The following is a 19,889-nucleotide window of genomic DNA, read 5'->3' on the forward strand; positions in this document are numbered from 1 at the left end:
AGATCCACTGATGTTTGATTGGGAAGACAGGGAAAAGGAGGGGTTTCTTCACACAGCTGTGTTGTTGAGCTATGGAACTTGCTGCCACATATTTATCCATTCCTTCAGCCAGAAACCCCCCCCCCCCAAAATCCTCAAAGCAGCCTAATGTGACACCAGTAATAAGACAGCTCTTGCCTGTGGAATTGTAGCCTAAAACAGTGCCACTAAAAATGGTGGTCGTTGTGCCAGTGCCAGACCATGAGTCCTTAGCTGACAGTCCACAATGCATTTTCAGGAAAGAGGTGATGATGATGAATGACGATGACGATGATGTTTATTTCCCACCTTTCTTCCAATATAGGGACTCAAGACGGCTAATAATACATTTAAAATAAATTATTATTATTTCTTACTTGCCTCTCCCCATGGATCAAGGTGGGGAACAACAACAGACCAACAAAAACACATCATCAGTTAAAAACACACATCAGTTTAAAAGAACAAACAAGACACATACATATGAAAACAGTCCACATTTAAAAACTCATCATTTGAAACTTACAATTTAAAAACCAACAATTGTAGCCAAGGAGCAGAAATATTATGCTGGTCCCTGGCATATCACAGGAAGAAAATTGCCAGTCTTCCCCCTCAGAGAGCCTGAGAGACAGTGATATAAAAGTCAGAGCATGAAAGGAAAAAGGGATGAGAAGGGAGAGAAATTCCGCTCCTCTGTTCTTTCCGATTGTGCTCCTGCCTGACCTCCTCTCTTCTGTTTTTCTCCCACCAGCTCTGTGAAGATCTTTTCGCTCGAGTGAACGAGAACAAATCCCCCAACCTCTCCTATTCTGTAGAGGTAAGGGCCCCCCTTCAGCCCTGCCCACCATCCCTGGATGCTCTCAGCCTCACACGCTTGGCAGGGTGTCCTTTCCATGGGTTTCATCTGCCTGCTGCGTCTCCCTTCCAGGTGAGCTACATGGAAATCTACTGTGAGCGAGTGCGTGATCTCTTGAACCCCAAAAGCCGTGGCAACTTGCGCGTGCGGGAGCACCCCATCATGGGTCCCTACGTGGAGGACCTCTCCAAGCTTGCTGTCACCTCCTACGAAGATATTGCGGACCTCATGGACTGTGGCAACAAAGCGAGGTACAGCTCTGGCAGCCCACAAATGCACACACGCACCATAACAACACCCACCAGCAAGACATGGGGTCTGGAAGGGAGGGACGCAGGACAGTTGGACTGTGGGATTCACTGCCATAAGATATTGCAATGACAGCCTACTGAGGTGGCTTTGAAAGGGGGCTGGGGAGATTCATGGAGTTCATTCATGGCTGCCATTCCTTGAAAGTCTGTTTGGTGCCAACACTGGCTTTGTTCCAGTGCATGAGAGACTTCCAAGGCACCCTGTTCTTGGCAGTCCTGCTCAGGTCTTGCAAAGTTTGAGCGACAGCTGGGGTTTCCCAGATTGAATCAGTCCACCCCAATTGAGTCTTCCTCTCTTTCTACTGCTTTCTATCTTTCCCAGTTTTATTGTCTCTGCTACTGAGTCCTGCCTTCTTATGATGTGGTCAAAGTATGACAGCCTCAGTTTAGTCATCTTGGCTTCTAGAGAGAGTTCATGCTTGATTTGTTCTACAACCCATTTGTTTGCCATTTTAGCAGCCCAGGATATCCGTAAAACTCTTCTCCAGCACCACATTACAAATGTGTTTATTCCCTTTCTATCAGCCTGCTTCACTGTCCAGCACTGTTCACTGCTTTCACAACCATACATAGGAATGGGAAATGTGATAACATGGCCATCCTAACTAGTTTTCAGTGATATATCTTTACACTTGAGGATCTTATCTAGCTCCTTCCTGTTCTTACATCTCTGACTTGTTTGTGGAGTGTCTGGAGGACTGGCCGGTGGGCCACAGAGACTCAGTATGAAGAAACAAGGTGGGGATATTTGGGGGACATATGTTCCACTACCATGGGTGAATTATGGGCAAAAGAGGGGCGTTTTATGATTTCCCTTTTTTGCTGTGAGAGGGGGAGGAACTTTGGAAAGGGATCCTTAAACCAGGAGCCATTAGATTCCTTGGAGTTTTCAAAAAGCCAGAAAGTATGAGCCAGAACCAGAAGGTGAGCCAGAATCCATAGATGATTACCCACTTTCCTTCTCCATCTTCTCAATTTTCCACCCTTCCCTCTCTGCAGGACTGTTGCTGCCACCAACATGAATGAAACCAGCAGTCGCTCCCATGCCGTCTTCACCATTGTCTTCACGCAGCAGCGTCACGACGAGATGACAAACCTGGACACTGAGAAGGTGAGGTTGGGCAGCCAGGTGGCATTCCCTGGGTGAGATCTGTAGGATGCCGCCTTCTCTGCACTGAGAACACTCCTGCCACTTCACTGTGGCAGAAAGCTGGCGCCTGGCCCTTAACCCTCAAGGAGTCTTCACACCCTCCTTGTGCTCCCCTCCCAGCCACCCAAATTCTTCTTTCCCTTCTTTTCAGGTCAGCAAAATCAGCCTGGTGGACCTGGCTGGGAGTGAGCGTGCAGATTCCTCGGGAGCAAAGGGCATGAGGCTGAAGGTGAGAGCCCGTGCCTTGGAAGCTTCAGATGGTGCCATTTTGTGCTGGTCTAGGGGTCTGCATTATCAAGATTTCTCTAGCACTACATGTCTGTTTGAAATCTCTCTGCCTTTGTGCTAACTCTAATGGATGTCTTCCTCCTCATCCCAAACCCATTCCCAGGAAGGTGCCAACATCAACAAGTCCCTGACCACGCTGGGCAAAGTGATTTCTGCCCTGGCAGAGATGGTGAGTGATATGCATCAGGGCTTGTTTGGGGTTCAAGGCTGTGGAATGTGATTCGGCTGGCCAAATGGGATCCCTTGAATGCAATAGCAATAGGAGTAGCAAGGACATTTCTGTACCACTTGTCAGTGAATTAGCACTCCCTAAGTGGTTTACAATCTGTAAGCTAATTGCCCCAACAAGTTGGGATTCATTTTAGTGATGCCAGGCTGAGTGGACCCTGGAGCCCTGCCAGGGATCAAACTCACAACCTTGTGGCTGTGAATGGCTGCAGTACCAGCATTTAACCGCTGTGCCACCAGAGCTCCCACAGTTTGAGGCGGGGGCTATTCAAAGTCTCTCTAGGTTCTCCCAATTCCCCCTCCCCCTCAAAAGGCTCTGAAATACAGTGCAGAAACCACAGAGCTGTTTTAGTTTTTGAGGCTGTCCCCCGAGTTCAGGCTATGTCAAATTTAAAACCTCTTCAGGCGGACTCTACCCACCAGGGTTGTGAACAAGCATTGCCTAAGCAAAACTTTCCTTGTCCTGCCTCCCTTCGTGTTTCCAACTCCCTGTGTGTTTCCTCCTCTTCTTTCTTGTCTCCCCCTTCCCAGCAAAATAACAAGAAGAAAAAGTCTGAATTCATCCCGTACCGGGACTCAGTGCTCACCTGGCTACTAAAAGAGAATTTGGGTGAGCCCCCAATGAAACTTTTGGCAGGCTGGGGACCAGAAGGAAGGGCTGCAGGGGGATTGGGGAGACTCTGGAGATGCAGAACTGTTGGGGGTGATGGAAGGGGAAGTGGGGGCTTGGGTTGGAGTAGATATGGGGTGCATCCGAGACCCAAGGGCAAAGGAAGCACCATGTTGTGCGACTTCTTTTGTTCAAGCTTCCTTCCCTCGTTGGGGAGCTTTATGGATGGGCTGGATTATGACCCCCACAGCATCCTCAGCCAGTATGGCCAATGGTTCTCATGGATGAGGATCATGGGAAATGCAGCCCCCTAAACAGCTGGGAGGCTGGCCCTGTTGGAGGTCAGAGAGAGGAATGTCTGCATTCTTTGTACTGCCAGCTGAAAATCTCTTCTGACGTTTTTCTTTCAGCAAGGGCCAGTGGCTAAAAATGTAAAGGGGGGGGGAGATTTAATTCCCAGTTCTCCTCCCTCACAGCTCCTCCCCATTTTCTCCCCATTTTCCAGGGGGCAATTCCCGCACTGCTATGATCGCTGCCCTCAGCCCAGCCGACATCAACTACGAGGAGACGCTGAGCACCCTCCGGTGAGCCAAGGAGGACGATGTGGGACGGGATGGCATGGGGCACCAGGCACAAACAGATATAGAGGCAGGCACCCATAGATGGAGGGCAGCCAGAGTGTTCCCATCCATTGCCTTCCCATCTTCCTCATCACTTCTGGGCTTCAGAGCCTGCCAGGAGTTACTGGCTAGAGTTTTGGACCATCAACCATCATCGTCATCACCAGCAACATTTTATTTTATTTTTAATGCTTGCTTATGTATTTATAATACTATAATATTATATAGGCTGTAGTTATTGTTAGTTGGTCTCAAGTCAGCTCTGACTTATGGTTCCCAAATGAGTGAGACCTCCAAGAGCCCCCCCCCCCAGTCCTGGTTCACTGCCAGCCTTGCTCAGGCCTTGCAAACTCAGGGTAGCAGTCATGGTTTCCTTGTGGGCAAATGCATCTGAGGAAGTAGACTTAAATCTAGGAAAACTCATTCTGCCAACTTCTTTCTTTTAGTTAGTCTCAAAGGTGCTACAAAATCTCTCCTCATACTGACTATAATATCATGTTATATAGTTAGGATGTTATTGCAATAATTGTAACATTATTCTTATTGATCTGTTCCTTCTCCTTCCTCTCTCTCGTTCTCTCTTTTTCTCTCTTTTCATTCCTCCCCTCCGCCCACCAGCTATGCTGACCGTACCAAGCAGATCCGTTGCAATGCCATTATTAATGAAGACCCGAATGCCCGCCTGATCCGAGAGCTCAAGGAAGAGGTGGCCCGGCTCCGGGAGCTCCTCTGCACCCAGGGGCTTTCAGCAACCACTTTCCCAGGTAGTGCGCAGGGGGAAAGAATGGATGCCAGCACTCTGCTTGGGGCACTCTTCACATCCCCAGAAGCATTCTCTCCATGTCCCATGGCTGAGTGCTGTGAAGGAAAATCCAACACTAAGTTTTGGGAGAAGTCAAGACTCAAGCGATCTGAGGAAACAAAAGGCTTGGTGGGTTCAGGGGGGTTTCTGTAGTGGATGCAGACCCCTGCCAGCCACCAGCAGATGGGCTTCAGAGTGCTTCTCAGTGTCATGGTCCAGCATTAATAGCCTCCCTGTGGCATAAAATAGTGTTATTTTCTGTTTGGTAGGTCCCACTAGCTGGTTTATACCTTAGTTTCTCAATTCAAGGCTGGAGAGAGATCCAGAAGCCAACTGGGGATGAAACCCTTCCTGATAGCAGCTCACTTAGATTTCCCTGATACTGTTAGGATGGGAGCTGGCTTGTGCCTGCCAGTTCAGTTTCCTTTCTTTGTTTCTGCCTTCTATACCCCCTGGATGAAAGGAAACCCCCAGGGGACTCTTTAATCCAGTGGTGGGGATCCGGTGTGTTGGCCCTGGGGTTGGTCCGAGGAGACTTTCTTGTTTGGGAGCCAAATTTTCCTGTTGGCAAAGAGGGGTGTTGGTACACCCCAGTTCAAGGGTTGTGGGGCTCTCCTCTGCTATTGGCCACACGCTGCATCCATCTGCCTCCAAAAAGACTTCTGTGAGGGGAGCCAGTGTTTTTGGTACCAGAGGAAGGCTCGGGGTGGGGGTCTGGCGTAGCTTCTAGTTTCAGCTCAGAGCAATGGCCAGAAATTCTGTGGGCCCCCATTTTGTCTCCTCAGATGCATGAGACTTTTGGAGGGAGAGGTTTAATTGGAGAAAAACTCAGAAGCTCTTCTTTGAGGGCCTTGTTTTTGGGAGGGGGATTTGTCCAGTTCCTAACTTCACCTGTCCATTTTCAGGCACCAAGACAGACGACCCAGGAGGGGGACCGGGGCTTCCCCTCTCTCCCTTTGCCCCGAGTGCAGATTCTCCCCTCCTGCTTGAACCCATGACCCTCAATGGGGAGTCAGAGCAATACCTCCCTGAATCGGAGGAGCAAATCATCTGCACGGAGGAGGCCATGGAGAGGCTTCAGGTGAGCGGGACAGGGCTGGCCTTTCTCCAGCCCACGCAGAGGAAGAAAGGAGCCCAGCTGGGGCTCAATGTTAAAGCAAACTGGGAATGTTTCCAAATGTAGACACTCAGAGCTAATACAAGTTCAAAGCTTGTGTCTCTGGGCATTCTCTCTTCTGCATGGGAACACATCCAGAGAGACTGGAGGCTCTAATCCAAAGTGGGCAGCGATGAAGGGTCTTCCCCATTCCCTCAACCAGGGCCCCTGTAGATCTCATGCCTGTCTTCTGAGGCTACGGGTTGCAAGGTCACTTCTGGATTTCCATAAATAGAATCAGGCCAAAATACATCAGGAGGGATGCATTTTGCCTTACATCTGAATTGTAGATCCTGGAGGCTTGCACCTACATTCCTTGGTTTAAAGATTGGGGGGCCAAGGGGGTCATACAACTGCCCTTTGGGGGCACAGGCAGTCCACAGGCTGGTTCCTACCCCACATTCCCACCCCATTCCTGGGTGAACAGGAGTCCCTCTTGGTCTCCCAGTTTGTCAGTGGTCAGCAGCCATGTCAACCTGTGCAAGAAACACAACCAGAATCTGTTCCATAAATCTGTGATTCTTGAAGGTTCGGTTCTGATGTTTTTCTTTTGTCAAAGTAGAGAATCCAACTTTCCTGCTTCAAGCAAGCTTTGGAGGCTGCTCAAGCCAAAACCTACTCCAGGTTGAGGCTCAGCATTGCCTGCTAACCCCTGTTTGTGAGTCTGCAGATCTTTTCTCTTCCATCTCTCTTGTGTTCTCCTTCTTCCTACCCATCTGCTTACGAGCTTTTTTGGCCCTTTCATGTTCTGATTTCCATCCTTCCTTGCCAAATTTCACTCCTTGCTAGAGAAATCAAAAGAATACTTCATGAATTATCTCATCTTTAGTGGGAAAAGGCACCTTGAGCCATCAAGGTGCCTTTGCCACTCAAGAGAGTGGCAAAGCCTCAAAATGCACGCACACACACACACACACTAGTCTTGCCCAGCTCACATTTTTTATTTGTTGTGTGTTGGAAAGAAAAAAGTGAAGCTTTGCATCCCTGCTCCTGGTGATCCTTGGACTGCTCCCTTCATGTCCAGGGAGAGGGCCTCTTCTCGCAGCCCCCCTTCATTTTCATGCAGAGAAATATTCCCATCTAGCGGATAGGCTGGGGACTTTTACTTGTTATTATTGTTGTTGTTATTATTATTATAAATGGAATTCACCCTGAATTGCTTTCCTGCCCTTGCAGGAGACGGAGAAGATCATTGCCGAACTGAATGAAACCTGGGAAGAGAAATTGCGGAAAACGGAGGCCATCCGAATGGAGCGGTGAGGATGGGGGCAGCTGCCCCACTTTTTTGGCTTCAGCATCTTCCTAAGCGAGCAGACGATCCCTTGGGTTTACACAGGACATATCCTCTGACTTAGGGGTTGTATGTAGGTCCATCACAATATAAGTATAATAATTTTCTGCTGTCATTGTTGTGGTTGTGGCTGTTACGTCCCTTCAAGTCAACTCCAGCTTCTGGCTGCCCTCTCCTTCCATTTTCTTGGCTAGAATTCCTCAGAGGAGGTTTATTACCATTGTCTTCCTCTGAGGCTGAGAGAGAGTTGTACTTTCCTGTGGTCCTTGAGTAGATTTCAGTGGCCAAGCAGGGATTCGAATGGTGGTCTCCTAGTTGTAGTCTGGCTCTCAAGCTATAATGCTATGCCGGTTTTCTAGATCTGCAACAAAACAAGTAGTTCAAATAGAAGACGCTGACATTTTGTGCAAATACCACTCGTGCCTGAAAAGTTGGCTTTCTGAGGTGCCCCAAGCACACTTGTTTGGTTCATTCATGCACTCCAGCTCAGGTTTCCATAAACTACCAAAGTGGTTGGACTTGGAGGGGTCTGGCTGTGTCTTGTGTTGTCTTTTTATGCCTCTCTGTCCTTCCTCGCAGGGAGGCTCTCCTGGCTGAGATGGGTGTGGCTCTCCGGGAAGACGGGGGCACTGTGGGGGTCTTTTCCCCAAAAAAGGTAAGTTGGGGGGAGCTTCCCCCCAAAAAAACACCTATGCACACTCACGCACAAATGCTCAAATGGGGCCAGGCATGACCCTGTTTGACTCCACAAAGAACCTAGGCTGAGATACACAACTGGCCAGAACCTTGCGTTTGGGAAGCAGGATGTTGTGCTGCTCATGATGCTCCTTGTTCAGTTGGTGGCAGCCAAGAAAAAGCTGTTGCTTTTAATGTTTTATTATATTCATTAATATCCTGCCTGTTTCCCAATACTGGGACTTGGGACAGCTTACAGATCATTTAAACTGGTACAATCTATGGAGTTAAAACTTTTTAAAACACATTAAGACAGAATATAAAAATCAACAAATTGGTAGAACCATTAAAACAGACCACCATAAATGAGTTACACTAAGCTACTGTTAGCCGTTTGAACAAGATCCTGCATCCTTTGTGCTGCATGGCAGCAAGGTTGTCTTTGGCCCATAGAAAATCCCAAAGCTGGTGGTTCTGATGAGGAAAGTGTGTGAAACAGGCCCAGCCAGCTTGTATGTCTTTCCAGTGATGGCCACTCAGTGGCGCCGATGGCGCAGTCCCTCTCTGCGCATGCCTTCCAAGGCAACTTCACCTTTCAGCAGAAGGAGGCAGCACTTCTTCCTTCCTCCAAGCCTTTGTCACTGTTTTATCCAGTTTGGTTTTTAAAAATTGGTTTATAACTTTAGAGAATCTCTTACAAAGAAAAACCAACAAGGAGCCTGGGGTTGTCACGTTTTTCATTGATTCTGCATCAGTTGGGTTAGAGTCCCTCTCCCAAATAAATCTCCTGCACCCAGACAGTGGCGTCCCTGCCAGGAGTGTCACCTGGTGTGGGACGGCAAGGCTTCCACAGACAGGACCAAAAGGGAATTCCCTCCACCTCAATGCCGCGGCACATAGAATTGCGCCAGCGAGGTGGAAGGTGCACACAGCTCTCGCAGCAGCTGACCAGTCTGGGGGTTGGCCGTTTGCCTTCCGGCCATTGCCACGCATGGGACCCAACTGCCCACTCCCCCCAGGTGTGCTACCCAACCCCAGCACTGCACCCCCCTAGTGACACCATTGCACCCAGAAGACGCCAGGAGTCTCCTTGTGGTTTTATAATTAAGTTGTTTTATGGCCCGTAGTCGTGTGCTCAGGTCTCTGTGTTCTGGGTGGGATGAACAGTTTTTCTAATGTAAAGTCATGGCCGGCATCCATAGTTTTTTGTGGGTTTTTTGGGCTATGTGGCCATGTTCTAGCAGAGTTTCTTTCTGACGTTTCGCCAGCATCTGTGGCTGGCATCTTCCTTCTCACACGCCCTCTCTATGGCAAAACAGAATTATTACAAATCATTGATCTCTGCCAATGAGAGGCGCCCGCAGCGTTTGTTCTCCACTTGAGAGTATGTATTTTCCCTGGAAGAAGATTAACCATCCATTATGAAGCCAAGCCCTCCCTCCAGTCCATCTGCCTTGGTCCAGGCCTTGGAAGTAGAGAGGAACTGCTGGACCTCTTACTCTTTCCCTCCACCACCCCCTTCTCCTTCTGTGTCATGTCTTTTTAGATTGTAAGCCTGAGGGCAGGGAACCGTCTAACTAAAAAGATTGTATGTACAGCGCTGTGTAAATTTACAGTGCTTCATAAATAAAGGTTAATAATATTAATAACAATAATAATAATAATGGTGAAACGTCAGAAAGAAACTCTGCTAGAACATGGCCACATAGCCCAAAAAATCCACAAAAAACAACAGTTTTTCTATTTTTGTTATATTTTCTTTATTTGTTTAACATCCTGCCCTTCTCCTGGCATGGCTTACAACATAGATTAAAACAAAGGACAGTACACCTAAAAATATGCTTGATGATAAAAGTTTTTAAAAATACAAATGTACTATCCTGTTATGGCAGTACTAATTTAAAACTGCGTATCCCCCAAGACCCTTCTGTGCAACCCATTAATTGCCAAATTTTACTTTTACCTATCAGCAGAACAGCAGAGCTGGTGACCCAGCACCCTGTGTCGAGAAAATGATAGTATTACATATAAATGGAGTATAAGCCAGCCCAGGTTCTGTACAGGGAGGAAAGTGGGGTATAAATCAAATCAAATCAAAGGAGTCCTGGTGGCACAGTGGTTAAGTGCCTCTACTGGAGCCACTAGCTCACAAACCACAAGGTTGTGAGTTCAATCCCAGCCAGAGGCCCAGGGTCACGACTTAGCCTTGCAGCCTTCCAAAGTTGCTAAAATGAGTCCCCAGCTTGTTGGAGGCAATTGGCTTACAGTTGTAAATCTCTTGGAGACTGCTTAGTCTGAAGTATGAAGTGGTATATAAATGAAGCTGCTATTGCTAAATGAAGCAGTTAAATCAATGGCTAAATCTCAATGTCTTGCATTTTGCAGACTCCCCACCTGGTGAACCTGAATGAGGACCCCTTAATGTCCGAGTGCCTCCTCTACCACATCAAGGATGGGGTCACCCGGTAACGCCTAGGGCCAGAGTTGCAAATGGAGGGGATACAGGGGTTGCCTCTGAGCCATGCCTCATTCTTATACCCTCCCCTTGTCTGCCTGTGCCCCCTGCCCCTATCTGCTGCCTTCCTTCTCCTGCCCAGAGTTGGTCAGCAAAACGTGGACATCAAACTGACGGGGCAGTTCATCAAGGAGCAGCACTGCGTCTTCCGGAGCATCACCGGCGACTCTGGGGAAGGTGAGTGTGGCTTGAGCAGGCATGCGACCGTCCCCCTCCCTCCACCTCACTTGGGGGGCTTTGACTGAGCCCCTCCACTATGGCTGTCCACTGTGAGTGCAGTTCTAACTTGCTCTGTCTTAATGACCGTTTACTCTCCCCTTTCCTTTCTGCTTACGTGGAGCAGGGGGTCTCTGCTGTGGGGCCACGTCCTGACAGGTACTGGATTGTCTGTGGTTCTTCCAAGGTGTGGAGGAGGGCATGGGGTAGAGCTGCACATCCCAATGTCTTAAGTCTGTCTCTCCATTATTTTTCTCCTACCATTTTCCCAGCTTAGATCCAGTGCAAAGGAGTCTTTTATTTCCCTTCCTGCTTCTTCTGCCCATTGTTACCTTAACTGTCCATGGTGGGGGTCAGTTCCCCCCACAACTGGCCTGTAATGGTGGGCCTTGAAGGAAAAGGGTGTCCTAACGTCCATCCCCTTCTCCCCATTTTGCAGCTGTGGTCACGCTGGAGCCGTGCGAGGGGGCAGAGACCTACGTCAACGGGAAGCAAGTGATGGAGCCTCTGGTCCTGAGATCAGGTAGCGTTGGAAACCCTTTTAGGTGCAGCACATTACTCCTCCTGTTGCGACTGTTTATACCTTCACTGTTCCACGATAGTTTCTCCTGTTGGGCTCATTTCTCTCTCCCCAACCAAGGCAACCGCATTGTGATGGGGAAGAACCACGTTTTCCGCTTCAACCACCCTGAGCAGGCACGGCTGGAACGGGAGCGCAGCACCCCCCTGGAGAGCCAGGCCGAGCCGGTGGACTGGAACTTTGCCCAGCGGGAGCTGCTGGAGAAGCAAGGCATCGATATTAAGCTGGAGATGGAAAAGCGGTCAGTGTCATCGGTAGAATGGGGGAATGGTGGGACTGTGGCAGTACAGCTGTGGGGAGCGAATGCCAGGGGTTGGGGGTTACATTGGCCATCCATGGGACTTTGACTGGCCACATACATTCAACATGCCCTGCAGTGCCCCCAACCCTGACATTGTTAAATGTCTTAAGTTGGCCCCAAATGTCCCCCATTCATGCTCCCTCTAGGCAACATTGACTTCCATTTGATTTTCTCTTTTGAAAAATTCCTTTTCTGGGCCTAAAATAGACAGGAGAATGCTTTTAAAATGGTGATTTCCCTGCACATTTCTTATATTGTGAGGCCCTGTGAACCTGAGGGGCATATATTCCCCACTGCTGTGACAAAGGAAGCCCCCCAAGTCAATAGCTGTGTTTGGAAACTGATGTGGTTTTGTGTGCCAAATGCTTTTGAGTTAGCCAGGTTCTTGGAGGAAGGCAGACGGTAATCATAACCCACAAAGCCTTCTTTTCTAGGCCTTTTTGGGGTGAAGTATCTTCTGCCCCGAATGCACATGTGAGCTCTTCCAGGCAACCACATCCTTGTTGTGGAGGTTCCTAGTTTTGATGCTGTGCACTTTGAGTGCCAGGCAGTTCTGTGCATAGTGAGGAGGAGATTCCTCCCATGGTGATGGTGTTGCTATCAAAACACAAAGGGCACATGGACTCCTTGCCATGGCCTGGGAAGCCTTAGGGTCTGTCCAGATGCTTGGTTTGGGTCACCATGGATTGTTCTGTTTCTCCTCCTCCCCGTGTATGTTCACATGCAGACTGCAAGACCTGGAGACGCAATACCGTCGGGAGAAGGAAGAGGCGGACTTGCTTTTGGAGCAGCAAAGGCTGGTATGGGCAGGTTTCGCAGTCATTTTTAGAGTGGTCTCGCACTCCTCAGGGAGCCAGAGGCTGGGTTTTTTGCCAACCTTCTGATTGGCATCCTGTTTTGGAGTCAATGCCCAGAAATTAGCCAGTGCTCAAGTTGATGGGGAGAGCTTGCAAGCCATGACCCCCAGGCAGTGCTATCCACGTGCCCCATCCACCCTCAATTCTGCTCCTTCTTTCTCCATCTCAGTACGCAGACTCTGATAGCGGAGATGACTCGGACAAGCGCTCGTGTGAGGAGAGCTGGCGCCTCATCTCGTCGCTGCGGGAGAAACTCCCCGCCACCAAAGTGCAGACCATTGTGCGGCGCTGTGGCCTGCCCAGCTCAGGCAAGAAGCGAGAGCCGCTCCGTGTATACCAGATCCCACAGCGCCGGCGGGTGGCCAAGGACCCCCGCTGGCTGACGCTGGCTGACCTCAAGATGCAAGCGGTCAAGGAGATCTGCTACGAAGTGGCCCTCAACGACTTCCGGCACTCGCGCCAGGAGATCGAGGCCATGAGCATCGTCAAAATGAAGGAGCTCTGCCGGCTGTATGGAAAACGCGACCCCAACGAGCGAGAGAGCTGGCGGGCCGTGGCCCGAGATGTGTGGGACACGGTTGGTGTTGGCGAATCGGATGGCGGTGGTAGTGGCAACAACATGGGGGGCGGGAGCTCAGATGGCAGAGCTGGCACCCCGGGAGCTGATGTAGATGACCTTCGGGCTCACATTGATAAGCTGACCGACATCCTTCAGGAGGTGAAGATCCAAAACAACATGAAGGACGAGGAGATCCGGGCCTTACGGGATCGTGTGGTGAAGATGGAGAGGGTCATCCCCATCTCCGAACAGGTGAGGTCCAGTGCCCTTGGGCCAGGCACATAGACGACTGCTGATGCCCACCTCCCCCTTAGGGGCTGCCCACCACTTCATTTGTTCCACTATTCACAAAGGATATAAGCCTTTGCTTATTTCATTCTCACGTGCGAGAATGAATCATTTCCAAAGTAATCTCACTGGATGAGATTATGACAGCATTTTCCAATAAATTTTCTCATTTTTAGGACTTCATTTTGAGACATTCATATTTACAAAACACATTATTATTATTATTATTATTATTATTATTATTATTATTATTATTATTATTATTATTATTGCCTAGAAAATACTTTCCAAATGTCTGGAACAAACATTTTTCTATACAAATATTTTTCTCCTCAAAAATGGATTTTGTTGAAAAATGAAATTCCATTAGAGCCACAGGTTTCATTAGAGATGGCTGCACACCAGACAGTTCTTTTGACTCATTGCCCTACTTTGAGTTAGTATTATTAGTATTCATTATGACATCTTTCACCCAGGCTCTCTAGGGCTATTTTGAAACCAACTTTAAAACTATTTGTACTAAGAACATTTTAAACCAACTGTCAATTCAATGGGAGCTGTAATTCGTATGTCTGGGTGGGGGGAGTATCATGGGCAGAACCTTTTCACCAGGACCAATGTGCCCCCTTTCTGCTTTCTTTCACCCCAGGAGGACGAAGACCTGGAGAATGAGTGGGGCTCGCTGCTTTTCACAGAGGGGCTTGTGTCCGAAGGAGACTCGAAGGACCAGCGGATGGGCAGCCAGGACTCGCTGGGCTCCAAGGAGGAGGCAGAGGAGGACGAGGACGAGGAAAGGAGACCACCGGGGTCATCGTCCCCTTCCTCATCTTCCTGCTACGAGCGGGTGACCCGTCTGATGGAGAAGGACCCGGCCTTCCGCCGAGGGCGCCTCCGATGGCTGCGTCAGGAGCAGGCCCGGCTCCAGAACCTCCAGCAGCAGCAGCTGGCCAAGACCCTCCGGCGGCACCAGCTCCCCGGCACACCGGGCAAGTTCATCCCCCCGCAGGACTGCAAGCTGCGCTTCCCATTCAAGAGCAACCCCCAGCACCGCTACTCCTGGGGGCCCAACTCTGCTTTCATGGTGGCTGGTGGGGAGAAGGTGGCAGGGGCAGCCCCTACAGGGCCCGACCAAGAAGGGCTCCCACTCTCCAGCCCCCGCCCCCCCCGACGCAACAGCTCCGGCTCCCAGCCCCAGCGTGGGTCAGGCCGCCCGGCCACCCGGCGTAACTCCCTGGAAGGCGGAGGGCAGAACCAGCGGGGCCGGCGGTGTCACGGGCAAGAGCACTTCCAGGCACGCAAACATAATTACTACCCTCGCCAGCACCAGCCCTACCCGCAGCACCGGCCCACCGGCAACCCTGAGGGCGGCGGCAGTGGCAGCACCCCTCCACCCCGCATGCGCCGCCAGAGGTCTGCCCCCAACTTGCAGCAGGAACGTGAGAGCGCCGTGTGACCAGGTTGGCACCAGAGGGCTGGTCAGGGACCGGAGGGCTGCGTGTCGGGGGTCCGGTGGCACAGAGCAGCACCCCACATTTGGCTGTGGCCCTTGGTTCCCCTTTGCAGTGGACAGAAGAACTGACAGACTAGCAGAGTGCCATGCAAGAGGGAGGTTGCTGGAGGCAGCTGGGTTTTGGGGGAACGGGGTTACGGGGCGTGGGGTGCGCAGGCCGGGGCTTCTGGGAGCAGAAGGGGCTGCTGGTTCTTCTTTGCCTTTGTCTTTTTGTGGGAAATCCAAAGAAATTTGTTTGTTTTAATAGGAGTTGAGTCTGGGAGGGGGCTTTTAAGACAGGAAAGGAGGGTTGGGAAAGGGAGGAGGCAGAAGAGTTTTATTTGGACTGGAGACACAAAAGAGTCCAGAGAGGTGGAGGAGGCGGAATGGAGGGAGTCAGTGGAGGGTTTGTGGGAGGCAGTTGTGGGTCACAGGATGTCAGGAGGAGGGTTTGTGGGTCGGAAGGAACAATGAGCTTGCGAGGGGCAGAGCTGGGCAGAGACAGGTGCAAGGGGGACCCCCAATTCCTCTTTCCCAAGGGGCTGGGCTGGGGTCCAGACACCCAGGGACCCCAAATGTCTCCCTGCACCCCACTCCAGTTGCTCTGTCCTCATCACAGGGGCAAGATACCAAAACTTTCCCCCGTCCCCAAATGACTCAGTTTGTGTGCTTCATGGAACTGGTTGTGTGTGAGTTGTGTTTTATCTGGGTCTCCTGATTGCTGCAACATTAAAGGGGGGCCTTGGGGGGGAGCAGAAACAATTGCTGAGTTCCCCTCCACACACACACACACACAAGCACTGCGTGGCTGGAGCGTCTGTGGGGTGCATCTGTCTGTGGAGAGGGACATTTTGCCATAACCGAATGTCTCTTTCAGAGGCAAACCAAGGGTGAATATCAAGATGGGGGCAAGCAGACGATCTACGGACGATCTGCAGCCAACATCAGCCCCCCCCAAAAAAATATCTGCAATTGTCTTTTCTGGTTTTGCTGCAATTTGAAAAAAAGGGAGGCAGAAGAAATTAAGGAGAGCCATAGAGTTGAAGTGCTCTTTTACTCCTGTTGTCACCGTGTGCTTTCAAGTTGTTTCTGACTTATGGGGAGCCTATATTATGGGGGTTTCTTGGCAAGATTTATCCAGAGGGGGTTTGCCCTTGCCTCCCCCTGAGGCTGAGAGAATATGACTTGCCGTAGGTCACCCCACTGGGCTTCCATGGCTGAGCTGGGAATTTAACCCTGGTCACCAGAGTCATAGTCGAATGTGCAAACCACTACACCACGCTACTGGCCCCCCTCCCAAAAAAATAGCTACCATCTTTCATTCTATAAAGTCCTTATAGAACTCCCCCCCCATAGGCTGGCAAAGGGAGAGCTGCTGATCCTTCCATGCCCCCAACCCATATTCATGAGTGGGGGGCTTTGTGTTTTGGGAGGTGGGGGAAAAGACGTGGTTCTCCCCTCCCTTTATCCAGCACTGCTGACTCCCCCTCCACCGGAAAAACCACTGCTGATGCTGCCAGGAAGGCAGATAGACCACTAAATGCCCCTTTTCTTGGCCCAGGAGCTCTTCAGGAAGGCAGCCCCCCACCCCACACACACAGGGGACACCCCAAAGGTCTCTCTCAGCCCCACTTTTCACACTCACAAACACCCCCCTGCCAGATCTGGCCCTCCTGGTGGTCAGCAGTTCAGTCCTTCCAAAGCTTGGCCTTTTTTTGGGGGGGTGTCTCTCCGGCTCCCACTCTCCCCACCAGTGCTTGTAGTTCCTTTGCTGGGGGAAAGGTATGTGTGTGTTTGTGTACAGTTGCAGGTAGGAGTGTGTGTGCGTTGGGGTTGCTGCATTTTCTTCTCCCCCCCCCCCCAATTCCTGTGCTGCCCTTGGAAATCATGGCTAAAGGGTCACTCTCCCTTGTAATCCTGGGTCAATAAAGGAGGCAGCCAAACTGCCAGATGCTGTCAACTGCGATTCCTCCTTCCTTGCAATGGGGGGGGGGGGAGGAAAAGGGGATTTTGGGAACCTCTCCACGGCTGTCCCCACTTAGCCCCCACAAGCCTCCCCCACAGGGCCAGTTCTGCTCCTTTTTAGCTTTCCCAGCAAAATGGGTGGAGGGAGAATTAGGGCCCTTTGAAAGAGACTGGACAAGAACCCCCCCCCCCCCATGTTAGTGATGCAAATCTCTACTTTGTTCAGGAACACACTTGGTGTTTTGTGTCCCTTGGGGCACCTGTTCCTGCTGTGTATCCCCCCCCCCCCACCATTGGTCTCTTGGCCTGGAGAAGGAGGAGGTCAAGCGGCTGGAGGTGGCCAGATTTGGGGGGTGAGGAGGGATGTAGCCGAGACAAAAGGCAACAAGCTCCACTCCAGTCTCTTTCCTCACCTTTTCCCTTTATTTCAGCTTTGACAGAGAATCACCCAGGATGGCAAAGACATGGGGGGGATTTTTTGCAGGGGGACAGATGGATGCCCACTTGCCCACCCAGCGCCCCACTCTCTGGGCAGCTGGGCCCCAGGCCTTCCCAGGACAGCCCCATCTCTCAGGCCCGCAAGGGCTGTGGCTACCAGTGGCTACTCCAAGGTGGACTACAGGGTGCTCTCTTGCCCTCTGTGCCATGGCCAGCTGGCAGAGACCATGCGCTCTTGTGGCCAGTGATGATGATGATGATGCCGGTCAAGCTGGCCCCCTTCCTGGCCTGGATTCAGTCCGACTGCCTCCCTTCCCTTTGGAGGGGAGAATGGAGAGGGTCTCAGCCCTGCAGGAAGGCCATGGTCAGCAGGCCTGGAAGAGAGGGCAAGGGAAAGTGCCTTCAGTGAAAGAAATATTTCAATGGGTTTTCAGCCCAGCCCCAAGAAACATTAAAATAAATAGACCTCAGGGTTTTCTCACTCTGTAGAGGACAAAGCAATATGACAATCAGTCTTCAGGGCATAGAGCAATATAGATATTTTAAATAACATTCAAGGGTTATACAACTTTAGACAACCTAAGACAATTTGAAACTCTGCAGATGTGGGCAAAGTCAAAGGGCCTTGGAGGGAGATCTGCAGAAGAGGGGCCGCCATGGTGCTGGAAGGCCCCCCCAAGTCTCTCCTTGCCCCAAAAGAAGCTATGTGCCCCGAGATGCTAGCGCCCAGTGGAGCCAGTGCAGAGGGAACCGCATGATGGGGACTGCTGTCCTCCCAGCACTGAAACTGAGCCATCTGCCTCTTGCTTGTTTTGAAAGAGCAAAATAGGACAAAGTCCAAAGCAGGTGAAAAGGAGGTTTTAAAAGACTATGGAGTTTATCACACAAAGGAGATCAAGAGTTTAACCCATGAATATCCCAGAAAGATCATGTAATTATGCGAAATGATTTCACATGACGTCACACAAAACCTGCCATTAAAGTGGTCACAAAGAAGCATTAACGAGCATCTTTTTACTTTTGGGATTTCTGCAACAATGCATTTCCAATATCGCTTTTATTTGTGCAATTGGGTGTGTTCATCATTTGTGCAATTACTTGCCATTTCTGCTTTATTTGCGGGACCTCTTAAATGTGCTTTAATCTCTCTTTAATGCTGAAATTAGCCCCAGTGTGATAAACCCGTGTTGGGATTCCCAGCACCTAGAAGCCCCCAGCCCGCATGGGGCCACCGGCCGCCAGGAAAAGCCCAGTGGGACCAAGTGTGTGAGGATTGGGGTGCAGAGATGTCTTTTCCTCGCACCCAGGACCCTTCCGCCACCATGGCAACCCCTGCCTTGCAAATCCTAGAGACAGACTCCTGGGCACAGCAGCATTCTCACCCAGGACATAAGCGGCCACCAGCTTCTGGGGGAGGGAGGCGTGGAGGGTGGTGGGCAAGATCCGGCTGGGCTGGCCCTCCAGTGGGAGCATGAGGAGACCCAGGCAGATGGCGGCCACTGCTAGATAGAGGACGAAGAGCCGCTGGGGCAGCGCACGGCCTGCAAGGAAGGAAGGAAAGAGAGAGAGACAGGTGGACTTCAAGGCAGGGGGGCCTCCTGGACCAGACACAAGCCCCTTCATCAACGCAGAGCAATAAAAACCTACCTGGATGCCACCAAATGCATCTGAGGAAGACTGAGGCTGAGTCTAGACTGGAGAAATAATGGTTTGGTCCTGCTTTAACTGCCCTGGCTCAAGGCTATGGAATTCTGGGAACTGGAGCTCTGCTCTGCTTTGGGCCCCACAACAAACTCCATTTCCCAGAATTCCATAGCCTTGAGCCAGGGCAGTTAAAGCAGGACCAAACCCAGTTATTTCCCCAATGTGGATGCAGCCGTAGGCCTACAAAAGCTCAGACTGCCAACGTCTTTCTTTCAGCTGCCCTCCCCGAACCCTCTTAACTAAGAAACAACAGAAGGCAGGCATCTGACTGGCATCTCCAGCTGTTTTCCTCCTGTTTGGTTTGTAGCCTCTTCCCGGATGAAGAAGAAGCCATGCAGCTTTGGAAGCTTGCAGCAAGTCTCTTCGGCCGGCATTTGCTAAACGGCCAAGACAGCGATCCCTGTATGTTTCCTTTCTTTTAGTTAGTCTCAAAGGGGCTGGAAGATCTCTGCTCTGGGGCCACCCAGAATGCCATAGGGCTGAGCCAGGGCAATTAAAGCCGTAGCAAAGAAGGATACCTTTATTGGGCCAACCAAAATGCACAACTACATGTTGCAAGCTTTCCAAGTCACACTGGCTTCTTCCTCAGTCAAACCGGGTTATTTCTGCCGTCTGGATGCAGCCTGGATTGCGTGATTAAGAGCCGCAAGCCCTGCAAAGGTCCTGCTCCTGCTGCGGCCTTTTCGGTCAGCATCGACAGATCTGCCTGCGTTTTGGGGCTCCTCTGATGAAGGGGCCCTATAGGAAAACCCATGGGAGGTTCCCAGTATTGACCTGCATTTTACAGATGAGTCCCATGCGCTCCCTGCCCTTCGCCCGGACTCCCAAGGCCCGTCTCACCCACCAGCTCCATCCTGGAGACCCCTCCGCAGGAGCTGCACCGGCTGCCGCCCCCCGCGCCGTCCTCTTCGGGGCCCCGGGGCCCCGGCTCTTCTCTCCAGGAGGCCTTCCTGCATCAGACAATGGGAA

General features: G+C 50.9%; 2 protein-coding genes across 7 annotated transcripts in view; one reads left to right on the forward strand and one right to left on the reverse strand.

Annotated features, from left to right (window-relative positions):
* Positions 1-16,773, forward strand: part of KIF1C (kinesin family member 1C) — a 48,590-nt gene extending 31,817 nt beyond the window's left edge. For all 5 annotated transcript variants that reach the window (XM_042477309.1, XM_042477308.1, XM_042477312.1 and 2 more), the window contains 18 exons: positions 773-838; positions 950-1,128; positions 2,188-2,299; positions 2,490-2,567; positions 2,730-2,795; positions 3,386-3,464; positions 3,970-4,048; positions 4,703-4,848; positions 5,792-5,967; positions 7,219-7,298; positions 7,913-7,988; positions 10,394-10,473; positions 10,606-10,700; positions 11,179-11,262; positions 11,380-11,560; positions 12,348-12,420; positions 12,647-13,288; positions 13,974-16,773. In XM_042477309.1, the coding sequence (XP_042333243.1) occupies positions 773-838; positions 950-1,128; positions 2,188-2,299; positions 2,490-2,567; positions 2,730-2,795; positions 3,386-3,464; positions 3,970-4,048; positions 4,703-4,848; positions 5,792-5,967; positions 7,219-7,298; positions 7,913-7,988; positions 10,394-10,473; positions 10,606-10,700; positions 11,179-11,262; positions 11,380-11,560; positions 12,348-12,420; positions 12,647-13,288; positions 13,974-14,777 (3,096 nt within the window). In that variant the 3' untranslated portion in view covers positions 14,778-16,773. The remainder of the gene's footprint in view (positions 1-772; positions 839-949; positions 1,129-2,187; positions 2,300-2,489; positions 2,568-2,729; positions 2,796-3,385; positions 3,465-3,969; positions 4,049-4,702; positions 4,849-5,791; positions 5,968-7,218; positions 7,299-7,912; positions 7,989-10,393; positions 10,474-10,605; positions 10,701-11,178; positions 11,263-11,379; positions 11,561-12,347; positions 12,421-12,646; positions 13,289-13,973) is intronic.
* Positions 16,774-17,178: 405 nt separating this feature from the next.
* MOSPD3 (motile sperm domain containing 3) overlaps positions 17,179-19,889 on the reverse strand; it is a 3,719-nt gene continuing 1,008 nt past the window's right edge. For both annotated transcript variants that reach the window (XR_006104824.1, XM_042477315.1), the window contains exons 2-4: positions 19,765-19,870; positions 18,599-18,757; positions 17,179-17,590 (exon numbers count right to left, since the gene is read on the reverse strand). Coding sequence is in view for 1 of the 2 variants with exons in the window: in XM_042477315.1 (XP_042333249.1) it covers positions 17,559-17,590; positions 18,599-18,757; positions 19,765-19,870 (297 nt within the window). In the remaining variant the exon portion in view is untranslated. The remainder of the gene's footprint in view (positions 17,591-18,598; positions 18,758-19,764; positions 19,871-19,889) is intronic.

The sequence above is a fragment of the Sceloporus undulatus genome, chromosome 6 (assembly GCF_019175285.1).
Source record: "Sceloporus undulatus isolate JIND9_A2432 ecotype Alabama chromosome 6, SceUnd_v1.1, whole genome shotgun sequence".
Classification (NCBI taxonomy): Eukaryota; Metazoa; Chordata; class Lepidosauria; order Squamata; family Phrynosomatidae; genus Sceloporus; species Sceloporus undulatus.